General features: G+C 37.6%; 1 protein-coding gene across 1 annotated transcript; it reads left to right on the forward strand.

Annotated features, from left to right (window-relative positions):
* Positions 1 to 7154: 7154 nt before the first annotated feature.
* On the forward strand, positions 7155 to 8174 carry LOC118156044 (glutamate--cysteine ligase regulatory subunit-like). Its single transcript, XM_035309790.1, is given in 2 exon segments — positions 7155 to 7757; positions 7760 to 8174. Coding segments are annotated over 2 exon segments (789 nt in total). The 3' UTR covers positions 7946 to 8174.
* Positions 8175 to 11152: the final 2978 nt, after the last annotated feature.

Genomic DNA, 11152 nt, shown 5'->3' on the forward strand with positions numbered 1-11152 from the left:
TTCTTTTTTTTTTTTTTTTTTAACTTCAGTATTTCACAACTTCAAAACAAGGCATCTATTTGAGCATGGTAAATATGGTAAATACTGACATCTGGTTTTCAGCTACTTGTAAACTACACCAGTTGGGCTAAAACTACATAAATACACTATTGAGATAGAGAAACATTCAGAGAAAAATTCAAATATAAGTTAAGTTTCATAGAGATCCTGAAACTTTATTTACTGACATGTCATAGACCTCTTGGGTTAGTTAATAAAACACCTTTTACTATGTTAGATATAAATTAACTGTGACAATCTAGCCAAAGTCACTATAGACCTAGGATTCTTTTCATGTCCAGTTGTTGGCACATGTGTATTAGTTCCCCTTCTGTGGATGCATAACATTTTATATATTCCTATCTCTCTGTTTATAAAATGTGGGCTAATCACCTAAGTACTTTCAAGTAAGGGCCCTATTGCTGATGCTCACTTCCTGCTTCCCTGTACTCCTCCTATTCACTGAAGTGCTTGTGGCAGATTAGCATGACTGAATCACACCAGCTCTTTGTGCCTGTGAATATTAACTTAAGAACAGAGCTGATACTGTTGACTAATTTCTCATAGCTTCACCAATAACATCAAATGGGGAAGGTCTCTGCCTTCAGGACTAGATTTTCATCCATGACTTGTAAGTGAAATAACTAGGAATTAAATAGTAATAATACGTGCACACAAGCTGTTGTTAAAGTCTGTTGGAGCTGCAGGGTATCAAGAGTCTCCTCTGCTTTATGTGCATGGGTTACTGTAGGTAACAAGCCACAAAGGGAGGGTGTTTATCAGAAGCAGTACCCGTTCAGAGTAAAGAACAATTTTCAGCATCTGAAACTCACACTGTGACACACTAATAGCTTGAAAAGCACAATAACTGTATTGTTCAGGCAACTCATAAAACCTGGCCATCAAATCACAGTCCCTTGAGTCCATGTGAATTCTCCATAGTATAAAATGCCAGCCCAGTAGTCCTTCCTAGAACAACTGATTGCAAGGTCATAGCCTTAGAAATCAAGGTCTTCGTAAACAAAGATCTAATCAAATAACTCAAAGTAACTATATTTAATGCTGTCCTTTCTGCAGCATTTCTATCATATTATATTTAGAAGCATATAGAACTTGTATACTGTACAGTCTGCTTATCTGTAGCTTACCCAGTGAAATATTATTAGTTTTCATATCTATAACTTTTATTGTTTTATCTTTGACAAACTCTGAAATAGTACACTAGTGACATTTTTAAAAATTAGCCTTCTGCGTTTAAAGACCACTCATCATTTTCATCTATCATTGTTCTGGAAATGTCACATTGATTTTATCCTCTTTGCAATAAATGGTAACATCCAAAAAACAAAACAAAACAAAGCAAAACAAACAAACAAACAAAAAAACATCAACAACAAGAAAAGAGTCTGACACTTCAAAATCAGCTGCCACTCTTGGATAGAGCAAAAATAAATAAAAGGAAAATTTTCTTGAAGGACAGAAGAGGGAAAAAGAATGTAAGGCAGCGTGATAAAGAGCAAAAAAAAAGGAAAATAAAAAAAAAAAAAAAAAAAGCTTTCTCTTTCTGGCAATACTGACAGCAACCAAAATAGCAGGAATCATAAATAGCATTTTGTTTTTCCTGTCCCACCAAATTTATATGAATAGTAAATGCTGATCAATGAAAATGCCTACTAACACGTCCTAAGAATATTAGTTAAAAATATTTCCAAATATTATCCTAATATACTGAAAAAGGAAATGGGAAGCAAAGATTAAAAATGTGCTCCCTTTCCTCATTCCCCAACTCCACTACCAGTCTGTTAATGTAGCAGACACCTTAAACGGAAATGTGGGCCTTAACAAATCTTACAGGAATTTGCCACTGACCTTACCATCTCCAGCTGTTTGCATCTAATGGCAGCAAATGTGTTCTGGACAGTCTGAAAAGATGGGATTTGAACCAAGAAATTGTCCAGAAGCCAGGCTTGCCCAAAGCCTCACTAATGTTATTACATTACCTTTGTTGGCACTGGATAAACTACCAAGTGCAGACAGGTAGAGGGATTGGGAAGTGGAAGATGTGGGTCCCAAAATGAACATAGAGTTTGCAGTCAGGTGTCCAGAGCTATTCAGACAATGATGGAAATGTCTAAAAGGCCTAAAAAAATTAAGGAATCCAAGTCAAGTTAGAAGAATTCCTGAAGAAAGACTTCAGGATGGCGTGAGGTCATAAGTAAAGGGAGAGAGCAGGTTTTGATTTGTCTTCACAACCAATAATCTAACAGAAAATAAAAGATTTTTTTGTTTGGATGTTTTCACAAATTGTCATATTGTGTCAGTGGAGAGCAAAATCTGTTGCGTTCTTTTTATGCTATTAAGATTTTTTTTTTTTTTTTGGATCCTGAAACAAACAGACAAACAAACCATCAAAACATTTTTTTTAGTAAAAACTTGGGAACAATTTCCACTCAGACACAAATATGATTTCAGTTTAGCATTTCATCCTTATTCAGCAAAGCATGTAAACACCCACTTAATTTTAAGCAAGTGCTTAAATCCTATTCCAGTGGCACTTAATCAGGCACTAAAGTTAAGTATGTGTTTAAATGCTTTGATGATTTGAAGCCTAAACAATGAGTAAAATACTGAGATTACTCTGCACCAGGAAATGCTGCGTATTGAAGAAGGGACAGTATGGTACACCTCAACCCATTACATGGTAAAAGAAATGACTTTGGATTGCTTATTTGTTTTTCTACGGCCTTTCATAATCATTAAAACAAAGTAACACCAAAGAAGGAAAAAATGTCCTTGAGAAAATTTCAAAGCTACAGATAAATAATGAGCCATATCATATTTCAATCTATAATCACAATTTATGGAAATAGTGGAGACTGTGGTAGGAATGTGTTCATCTGTCACATACATGAGCAGTAAGGCCATGCCATGAACAATGAGCCTATAAAACAGGATCATAACAGAAAGAAAGCTTTAATATACTTATTATTTAGATTAGGATTTAATACAGCAAGACACTTTCCCCCCCCCTAAATTGAACATCACACATATAATAAGAGATGTTTTATCTCCTCCATCACTGATGGAATGAGTTTTTAAGTGTTTTCTTGTAAAAATAATATTTGAGCATATATTTGGAAGTAATAGGAATGGATGTAGCCCCTACCCAATTCATAGTAAAATAGTTTTTAAATCCAAGTATGTTTTATGCTCATGATGAAATACCTATATGGGACATGCTTGTGTCTGCAGGATGGTAGCATCTTTGCTGATTTAGTCTGAATCCTTACACTGTAGCTTGAGGATATCAAAGGAATTTAAACATATTATTGAAAATGAGAACATTTAGAAGTACTGAAGGAAGTACTTTGTGTACACTTCGAATATACTTCATATACGACGTACACATATAAAACAGAAAGTAAACATTCCAGTTCAGGGCATACCCAGTCAGTAACTGGAAGGGTTAGAGTAAGTCTGTGTGGTCTGACTATTCCACAAAACTTTATCAGAGAGTTTCTTGCTCTCCTCCTGAGACTGCCAGTGACTAACGTAAATGGGCTAGGTATACCATTAGACAGAGCTCTGGCATTGTGGTCTCTGGATTCTACAGTAAAAATCTGGCAACTAAAATCACTATTCAGGAGGACTAAGGGTTGAAAGTCACCTGTATAAAGTTAATATCTAAAGGTAAATGAGATAACTCTGATGCAGACAGTACATTGATATTAAACACAGAAATTATAGGCAAATAGCTATTTAAAATCTCATTAGTCACTCTTTCCTTTTTATTTATTTTATTTTTTTACAACTTAGGCTAGGTTTTCTCTATATCTTCAGCTACGTCTTGTTAGATGCCTGTTTACGTTTGTAAAATTGAGATAACATAACTCTCTTTCTTAATCTAGTTGATGTCTTTGGATGAGGAATACCAAAATAATACAGTATGGTCCTATCTGAATAAAGTGTAAATTTTACGTTACATATCCAGGGGTATATATGCTATGGGAAAATGCAGATTATATGTATAACAATATTGGTTCTATTATTCTTCTGCTTTCTCAGAAAAGGTATTAAGTACAAGCACTGTTGAATTTGGCACAGTAATCTTCTCAACAAGTGAATCTCACTAAGTTTCACATCAGCATCTGATTAAAAAAAAAAAAAAAAAAAGAAAGAAAGAAAAAAGCAAACAAGCTAATAATATCTATCTATATATCCTGTTATAGACAAGATTGCTGAAGGGAAATAAAAAAAAAAAAAAAAAAAAAAAGTCTCTTCCTTTACATTTATACAGTACTTACAAGAACAGAGGCCCCATATTTGAGGCCAGCAGATGCTACCATAATAATTAACATTAAAAAAAATTAGGAGCATTTGAAACTGTCATGCATCCTATCTCTGCTTTTTCCCTTCATCCACTGCTGATATTCATAGGGGAAGCAAATGAAGCTTAAGAACTATCAGGTTCCTTCTTGAATATCTCACAGAGGCTTGAACTTCATAAAGGAATTATCTTAATCATATCATCAAAGGAAAGGGCTTGAAATATGATCTCAGATGAAAACTTCGATGGAGAGAAGCATAGCATAAATTTCTCAGCTCTCAGGCCTTGGAAATTACAGCCATGATTCCATATCTCAGGCTCTGGAAGGAATAATAATTACTATTTGGCAATTTATCAAGGTGAGGGTTCCACTGGAGGGAACATCTTATTCAATTTGGAAGCTGAAATTACACAACTAGTGGGATATTAAATAGCAGCACAAAGCAGGAAGGATATGCAAGGAAAGTGATGGAACAAATCTGAGGTAAAGGTGAAGAACTTCTAATGAGTTTGCAAGCCAGCCTCTGCTTACCGCCTTGTTTTCCATTTACATCTTAAGATTTTGCAGCAGAAAAAGTCTTCATAGGATGCTGGCCCAGCTCAGCAGTAAAAAATAGCAGAACCATTAGCAGATTATCAGACCTGGAGTGGTATAATTGCTCTGCTGGTGTTCCTCTTCCTAGAGGGACACATAGGTGATCTGGGTATATCTCTTGCACGTGTCACAAGTTTTCTTTTTGCTATGTTGGAACAAAATATTTAACTATATCTGCAAAGACAATTGCAACTTAAGTAGCTGTTAGATATGCAGTTAAAAGCATACTTCTGCTATTGTAAGCAATTGGAACAGATATTTTGGAATATACTGCCCCATGGTTAATATAAAGTTCCTGATTGCTACTTCACTGAAAATATGAAGAGAAGTTAGATAACTTATATTCCCTTATATCCCCCATTTCAGCTGTCATTTGCAAGAGAATAGGAATATATACATGGTTTATAACATGCAGTACTTGCTTCTTCTAACAGACATTCAGACTCATTACCTTAGTCACTTCCTTCATCAAACAGAAAAGAATCAGTACTTATAGGATTTTGTACAGAAGCCCCTGAGCAACCTAATCAAAGGTAATTCGGCTTTATTATGACATTGGACTTGAGGACCTCCTGAGGTCCTTTCCAACCTTAATTGTTCTGTGATTCTATGAATCACAGAATGGTTTGAGTTGGGAGGGGCATTAAAAATTATCTAGTTCCAACTCACCTAGTATGGGTAGAAACACCTTCCAATAAACCAGGCTGCCAGAAGTCCCATCCAACTTTGGCCTTGAACACTTCCAGGGATGGGGAATCCACAACTTGTCTAGCCAGCCTTTCCAGTACCTCATCACCTTCATATTGAAGAATTACTTCTTCTTCTATCTAACCTAAATATTGCCTCTTTTAGTTTAAAACCATTACCCCTTTTCCTATTACTACATGCCCCAGTAAAAAGTCTCTTCCCAGCTTTTCTGTTGTCCCCTTTAAGTACTGGAAGTCCACAATAACATCTCCCTGGAGCTTTCACTTCTCCAGGCTAAACAGCCTCAACTTTCTCAGCCTTTCTTTATAGAAGATGTGCTCCAGCCCTCTGATCATCCTTATGGCCCTCCTCTGGACCCACTCTAAGAGGTCCATGTCTTTCTTATGTTGGGGACCCCAGAATTCCAGCTGGAGTCTTGTGAGTGTGATGAAGGGAGAAGACTCACCTCCCTCAACATGCTAGCGACACTTCTTTTGATGCAGCCCAGGATACTATTCATTTTCTGGTCTGCAAGCACACATTGCTGGCTCATATTCAGGTTTTCATCCACTAATACTCCCAAGTCCTTTTTTGCAGGGTTGGCCTCAATCCTCTCATTGCCCAGCCTGTGTTCATGTTTGGGATTACTCCAGGTTAGATGCAGGACTTTGCACATGGTCTTGTTGAAGTGAATGAAGTTTGCATGGGCCCACCTCTGGGTGTACCTATGTTCAGGTCCCTCTGGATGACATCTTTCCCTCCAGCATGTCAACTACACCACTCAGGCTGGTGTCATCAACAAACTTGCACTCAAATCCACTGCCCATGTTGCTAACAAACTTGAATAACACTGGTCCCAGTACAGACCCCCGAGGAGTGTCACTCATCACTGTCTCTGCCCAGACATTGAGCCATTGAGAACAACTCTTTGAACGTGACCATCTTGCCAATTCTTTGTCCACTGAATGGTTAGTTCATTTATTCTGTTCATCTAGTCTGCTCTAAATACTTAATTCAAGATATGGTGATTCTCATTTCAGAAGCATGAATTTCTACTGATTATAGAATCACAGAATATCCTGAGTTGGAAGGGACCCATAAGGATCATCGAGTCCAACTCCTGGCACCACACAGGTCTACCCAAAAATTCATACCATGGGTCTGAGAGCACAGTCCAAATGCTTCGTAAACTCTGACAGGCTTGGTGCTGTGACCATGTCCCTAGGGACCCTGTTCCAGCATGCGACAACCCTCTCAGTGAAGAACCTCTTCCTGATGTCCAGCCTGAACATGTCCTGTCACAGCTTGACACCATTCCTGCAGGACCTATTGCTGATCACTAAAGAGAATAGATCGGTGCCTGCCCCTCTACTCCCCCTCATGAGGAGGCTGTAGGCTGTGATGAGGTCTCCCCTCAGCCTCCTCTTTTCCAGGCTGAACAGGCCACGTGACCTCAGCCGCTCGTGGGCCGAAGCTGGTGATGGGTGGCGTGCAGGCACATGAGGCATGAGTAACCTCAGCTGCCTGCCCCTAGTCACCCTCAACCTGCAGACTGGAAACCTGCTCAACTGCAAGAAGTGCCTAGCCACCCCCAGCAAGGAGGTGCAGGACTTCATTCAGAAAACACTGACTGAATGGAGCTCAAAGACAGGACAAGATCTGAATCAGGAAATAGTGGAGGTTCCAGAATGTACTGTAGCTCAAGCTGTAGAAAAAATGAATCCTGAAGAAAGGGATGAGTTGAAAGTATCAGCAAAACTTTTCATCATTGGATCAAACTCTTCATCAGTTAGAGATGAAGTTGACATGGCATGTTCAGCCCTTGGGATTGCTCAGTTAGATTCAGTCATTATTGCCCCACCTCCTATTGAAGATGGAACTAGCCTCTCAGTGTATTTGCAACATTCTTGGCAAGAACTTGAAAGTCTGGTTCAAAATAAAAAGATTACCACCATAAGTACCTCTGACCTTGATAAAATGCTGTTAGAACAGCTGTATGTGTGGGCACAGGTGAAACCCAGTAGTAATCATGTGAATCAAGCTTCCTGTTGTGTGATGCCACCTGATCTTACAGGACTTGCAAAACAGGTTGACATAAGGTTGCTAAGTGAAATAAAGACCCAAAAGAATTACTTTGTGAAGCAAGGTTCCAAGAAGTTCTTTGGGAAAGCATCCAGAATGTCAAAGCACATAAATGGATTCCTTTATGGATTCTCCGATATTCAGTCATTGTTAAAAGCAGAGGAATTATCAAGTCCAAAGGCTATATCATGCAAGCTAAAATAAATGCCTCTTAAAACACTCGTATCCTTTTTTTTTTTTTCTTTTTTTTTTTTTTTTCCTTCTTTTAAATGGCCTACTCTTTTAATTTCTTGGGGATAGGGGAACTTTGTTTTTTTCCTAGAGAGACTTTTACAATATTTATAACAAAGAACAAAAGCTATAATTATTCAGTGTGATGTTAGCAGGAGTGTCTGCAGTGCTCTAACACTATTTTTCTTTCTTAACCTATTAACCAGTGCATTACAGAAGGTCTCTGCTATGCCCAGCTCAGATACAAGCGTCTGCACTAGTTAAATGAATCTCATAACATGTCTCAACAGAAATCCAGCAGCTTCTTTGGATGTCACTCCTTATGTGAACATAAGGATCATAGCACTGAACATTTATGTTCTGCAATGTGAAAAACTATATAATGAAGACCAGCCTAGGTTATGTGTTGCCTTTTCTCATGTAGGTAGATTAAGGCAGGGGCATCTTCTCTTTATTATGCCCAGAAACTTGAGGTTTTGATGGTACAGATATCTTGCGAATGACTTGTGCTAACTTATCTAGTAATCAAATAAACAAATATGAATTGTGTTTTATAAGTGATGCTGGATCAGTGGATTCCTTAAAATCTGCAGTGTGTAGCTGAACCAGATACATGGATGACAGTGGATTTATCTTAGCATTAATACATTCAGTTCACAATTTTCCTGAATGTTTGTTTAGTCTCAATCATATTCAATGCTATTCCCAGACCGACATATGAATTATTGCAAAAATGTTTAGGCAGTGTCGTGCTTTATGAACCAGACCCCTGGGCTGTTCAGCATGGGTTAAACCAAGGACAGACTGTTTTTCATGACAAAGATATTAAGGTATCTATTATGAACCTCTGACCATCAAATTACTCACTGTTTGTCATACCGATTTTAATTTATATGGTGCAAGGGGCTTAAATGTCAGCATCTCTGTTATAACTTAGACTCCCGTGTCTTTAATTAATGCTCCATGTTCATGTTATGGTTATTTAGAATTTGCTGAAACCCCAGGAGTCATAAATTTCTTTTACAGGTCTTTGTGGTATGAACTTTAACAAAACAGCTATAAAGAGGTAATAGGAATGAACAGTACATCACATAAAGCAGAGCAAGGAAGGAGGAAAGGTGGAAATAAACTCCAAACAGATTGTAAGGTTTCATCTTTTCTAGGCTAGGGTTTGTGATTTTTCTGTTTGTTAGTTTCTTCAGAAGAAGAGAGGTGGAGGGTTAGTAGTATATAAATTGCACATAAAGTTCTTCACATATATTTGTTTCTTATTTGCACAGGGATTAAGTTCATATATATAAACATATAGCTAACTAACTAACTAAACTAAACTAACTAAACTAACTAACTATGTTTATATATAAACATATAGCTAACTAAATCTTAAAGGAGTCAGTCTACTTGCAATCAGTGCTCTTATTTTATTACCTGATGTGCTTGATGAATGTCTGAATTCTTTGAATTAGTCATGCAATCAGTTGTATGAACATGGCCATACAAATATGAAGAACAAGATGAGGGTGAGAATGGGGAAAATCACTCCATTAGCTTTCATCTGTGTTTGTGGAGGCACATTGCAGAGCTAGAATAAACACTGTACTCTGAAAAAGTCAATGAAGCAATATCAATGGTAGAAGAGAATGTCCTTGTCTTCCAAATATGATCCCCCTGGGTCAACAACAACTTAGGTAATGACCTTCTAACTCTTCGCAGTTGTTCAGATCACATCCTGTGTTCTTCTGAATGACAATTGCTAAAAAGCAAAAGCTTTAATTGGAAATTTATAGTCAGGAATAAGATACACATTTAGAGTACAGGAAGCTATAAGTGGACTCAAGAATATAACAGATGTTATGAACCATGCATCTAGAAGGAACTGGAAAAAGCTACAGTATGGTTAAGAAATGTGATATCACAAGTGTAACAGGTTGGAATTCAGTCTGATATATTGTCACGTTAACAAGGAAAGTGTTTTTTCTTAAAAATAAGTTAAATGTGAAATAATGGCAGAGCTATATTGAGGTCCAGTGTTTGAATATTAGGGCTATTTGAGAAATGTGAGAAATGCTATGTAAGTTTTCTGCTAACATAGAAAGCAGAGATGGAATTGTATTTGTTCAGAAGTGCAGGACTGGTGTTTGCACCAGACTACCAAAGTGGCTCCAAAGAATCCTATGGTTCAATAACCTGGACAGTGTGTGTGTATATGCATATGCACACACATCTGTTAATACAGAAGATAAGAAGGAAAAAGTCAGGCATTAACTGTGATTTGTCAAAATTGTATATGTACTTTAAAAAGCTGAGTTGTCTTCAGAAAAAGAGAGATTAAGAAATACTGTGCTACTTCAAGCTAACCTGCCCTGATAAAATCTTATGGGATGGGGGCTGACATAAGAGCACATACGGAACACAAGATGGTTATTTTGGCTGTACACAATCATCGTCAATCACTGTGATTGTGATTTCTCAGCATCTTCAAGACCACCCAGAACATACAGAAGTCACCTGAAGAACACCCAGCAGTGCCCTCCTCCTACCAACTCTATCTATCCTGGACTCTCTCTTCTCAAGGGCTGAGAAACAATCCATAACTTTGTCCTACTTTGCATGTTTAACTGCAAATACAGATGCATGCAAAACATTACAGGTGCATAAATAGGGCCTCATGTGGCTATTCTGTTTAAATTATAACAAATGTTTAATTGAAATGATGCAATTTAGTATTAAAAAAAAAAAAAAAAAAAACAGTCAGGAAAAATAAATAAATAAATGAATCTGTGAGCTCATGAGTTTTCTACAAGGAAGTGCCAGAAATGAGTTCAGGAGGAGACTGATTTCTCCTTCCCAACAGACATGGGAAACAACTAACTGACAGTCTGCATTGCAGTTTTGGCCTAAATTTGATATTGAACTATGACTGAGTGAACAAGCTCAGAGGCTGTTGAATCCAAATCAAGATACATGCAGACCATATACTCTGAGACTATGTGCACCAGTTACACACCCCAAAGTTACACACCCACTGCACTACTGAAAGGAATTGCTTGCTAGGTCTTGGTGCCTCTCACCTGAGGTGGATATTTCCTCTTTGTGCATTGAACACTGGTGGTTTTAAAGTCTCCAGTTGCTGAAACTGGTACAAGTTCCATTGCAGCAGCTGGGATTACCATTGTCTGTAGCCATGGTCC

This window comes from Oxyura jamaicensis, chromosome Z (genome assembly GCF_011077185.1).
Source record: "Oxyura jamaicensis isolate SHBP4307 breed ruddy duck chromosome Z, BPBGC_Ojam_1.0, whole genome shotgun sequence".
Taxonomy (NCBI): Eukaryota; Metazoa; Chordata; class Aves; order Anseriformes; family Anatidae; genus Oxyura; species Oxyura jamaicensis.